Source organism: Phytophthora parasitica (genome assembly GCF_000247585.1).
Source record: "Phytophthora parasitica INRA-310 unplaced genomic scaffold supercont2.43, whole genome shotgun sequence".
Classification (NCBI taxonomy): Eukaryota; Oomycota; class Peronosporomycetes; order Peronosporales; family Peronosporaceae; genus Phytophthora; species Phytophthora nicotianae.
Window position 1 is genome coordinate 486,358 of NW_008649029.1, and position 2,910 is coordinate 489,267.

Sequence of the window (2,910 nt, forward strand, 5' to 3'; positions counted from 1 at the left end):
AAAAAAAAAAACTGCTTTATGAAACATTTTGAGGATGAGGATGTCCAGGTATTCTAGGTATTCTAGTTCCCTAACTATAGGTCTGGTTGGTGAAACAGCCTAGCACATTCTTCCAACGGTGCTATGCTGGTAACGACAATATGGCCAGTCAGTCAACTCCAACCGCTTGCTATCAGCGTTGGATCAAGGAAGCATTTCTCACTAGAACAGGTAATTGAGAACTAGTCGACTTATGACTACCGATAGAAGTCGCCCAGAGCGTGTTGAGGAGCAGGATTCAGTCCAAGTCTGCGTGCGCATCCGGCCACTCAGCTCCAGGGAGAAGCAGGAGCAGACAAAGAGCTGCATTCGGATTGCAGCGTCTCTCGACGGATTGTCCAGTAACAACACTTCCGTCTCGTCACGAGATGGATCGAAAAGGGGTCCTCAACAGCTCATCGTTGGAAAGGATCGCGCGTTCACATTTGACAACGTATTAGGTGTCACCAGCTCGCAAACGGTACGAGCACTTTGTTGAAAAGAATAGTGGAGACACTTCTCGAATTAATGAACATCGTTTTACAGGAGACGTATCGGTTGTGTGTGGCACCATTGGTTCAGGGATTCTTGGACGGCTATAATGCAACCGTGCTAGCCTATGGGCAGACCGGCACAGGGAAGACCCACACGATGGCTGGATCCGGGTTTGATGCTCGAGGACGAGAGAAGAATGGAGAGATGCAAGGCATCATTCCACGGGTAACAAGCACTGCCAAACTTAACAAAATTAGAATTGCTACTAAACAGATTTTTCAAACAGGTAATTAAAGCTGTATTCAAGAAGTTGCAACAAGAAGAAAGTGGCGATAACCAGCGTCGAAGTGACCACACTCTACGAATTGAGTACGTTGAAATCTACAATGAAGAACTTCGAGATCTTCTCCATCCCGAAACCACGTCAAAACAACTAGCAATTCGAGAAGATGGAGAAGGGAATATCGTGATTGCTGGGGTAAAATCTGAGCCTGCAGACTCGAAGGAAACAGTATTCAGACATCTAGTCGTTGGAGGTGCATCACGTGTCACTGGTAGCACGTTGATGAACGAACACTCGAGTCGTTCACACGCGATTTTCAGTCTGCTATTGGAGCAACGGGACCTCACTTCAGGCACGCGACGATTCTCGAAATTCCATCTTGTAGATTTGGCTGGATCCGAGCGTGCTAAACGCACTGGAGCAGTGGCGGGACGCTTCAAAGAATCCGTAAACATCAACCAAGGCCTTCTGGCGCTTGGTAATGTAATCAGTGCACTTGGAGATGACAAACGTCGAATTGGAACTGCTGGTGGCACTGTACACGTGCCATATCGAGACTCAAAGCTTACGCGTTTGCTACAAGACAGCTTGGGGGGCAATGCTCGAACCCTCATGATCGCTTGTGTGAGTCCAGCTAGCGTGAACTTTGAAGAAACGCTGAACACGCTAAAGTACGCGAACCGAGCGAAAAACATCAAGAACAAACCGATTGTGAACGATCGAGTCGCTAGCGAAGAGGAACGTCAGCGTAACGACTTAGAAATGACACGTATGAGAGAGGAGATTGCCAATCTCCAAACGCAACTTCAACAGCAGAAGACAGCGACACCACCGTCACGGACGCCATCTCGACCATCTTCGTCGATGGGAAAGCATGAGAAACACGCAGTCAACGAGCGGGAGTTGGCTATTGTGAGTCTTGAACTTGCACAAGCCACCAAGTGTGTGGGTTTGTATAGTGAAGCTGTGGAAAGTATCCGCACGTACTCGATGGAAGCTGCTACGCTCTTGGTGGCGATGGAACGGGAGATCATCTCGTTAGGGAGACCAGTTCAACAGAGACTCAATGAGATCGTGAAGTTGCTTAACGCGTCCATCCAAACGGCAAACTGCAGTGTTATCAGTGCCAAGAAACTCATGCCTTCACCGTCGAAACGTCGACATGAGAATGATGATCCTGCATGTCAAGAAAATGATTCGTCTCAACACGAGGAAGAATCAATAGTAGTCCAGCAACTCCGTCATGAACTCAAAGAAGCCAAAACTAATCTGGCTAGAGATGAACAGATTTTCGAGATGAAGAATGTGGATATTCAGAAACTTCAAGCGCTTCTGGTGGAGGCAAAAGGCAAGAATGAGAAGCTTATCCAACGAGTACAGGAACTTGAGCGTGGTGGTCAGTTGTGGTCTAATACTGAAGTCCCTATCTCTGAAAGCAAGAAGCAAGAGAACGATAACTCAAGCCGTACGGCCACTGCATCTCCTAGAGGTCGAACCTCTCGATCTTCTACTAGCAGAAGTAAGATACTAACATCGTCGCGTGGACTATTTACGCGTCGTGGAGGAACTGAGTCGTACGATGGTGAAGAAGACAAGGTTATCATGGACGATGAAGAGGAGTCCACGGTTCCTTCAGCTCCACGCAAATCTCGGAACGGAGCTATAGGTTTCTCGCGAGGAAGCAGCAGAAGCGATAGCAGTCGTGGCAGTCTCTCGTCGGGCACCAGATTGAAGACCAGAGAAGCTATCGAGAAACTGGAGAGCACTATCACAGCACTACAGGAAAAACTCGAGGAGTTGCAGAAGAAGAATGTACGGTGCGTTCGCTGGATTGACTATCACTTGCATTGATCTCTTACACTGTAGTTTTTGTGTGTTTTAAAGGAGGAACTACTGGACGCCCGTGAAGAATCTACCCGGCGGTGGGCACTGGAACGGCAGAACTACGAGCGTCAACTTAGTGAGGCTGAACACTCGATCGAGGCGTTAAAACGAGACAACCAGATCCTCGAAGACTCGGTGCTTGATAGCAATTGCAGCGAAGCCAAGGAGACAAACACTCACCCCAGTCCAAGTGCAAAAGCGACAACGAATGAAGACCGGCCGGATACAAC

The 2,910-nt window shown here is 48.2% G+C and overlaps 1 protein-coding gene across 1 annotated transcript; it reads left to right on the forward strand.

The window, feature by feature from the left end:
- Positions 1-232: 232 nt before the first annotated feature.
- PPTG_14556 (hypothetical protein) lies at positions 233-2,892 on the forward strand (the record flags this gene model as incomplete). Its single annotated transcript, XM_008911922.1, has 5 exons — positions 233-499; positions 565-738; positions 800-2,608; positions 2,681-2,815; positions 2,866-2,892. 5 exons carry the CDS (start codon positions 233-235, stop codon positions 2,890-2,892), a joined length of 2,412 nt encoding a protein of 803 aa, XP_008910170.1.
- Between the last annotated feature and the right edge of the window lie 18 nt (positions 2,893-2,910).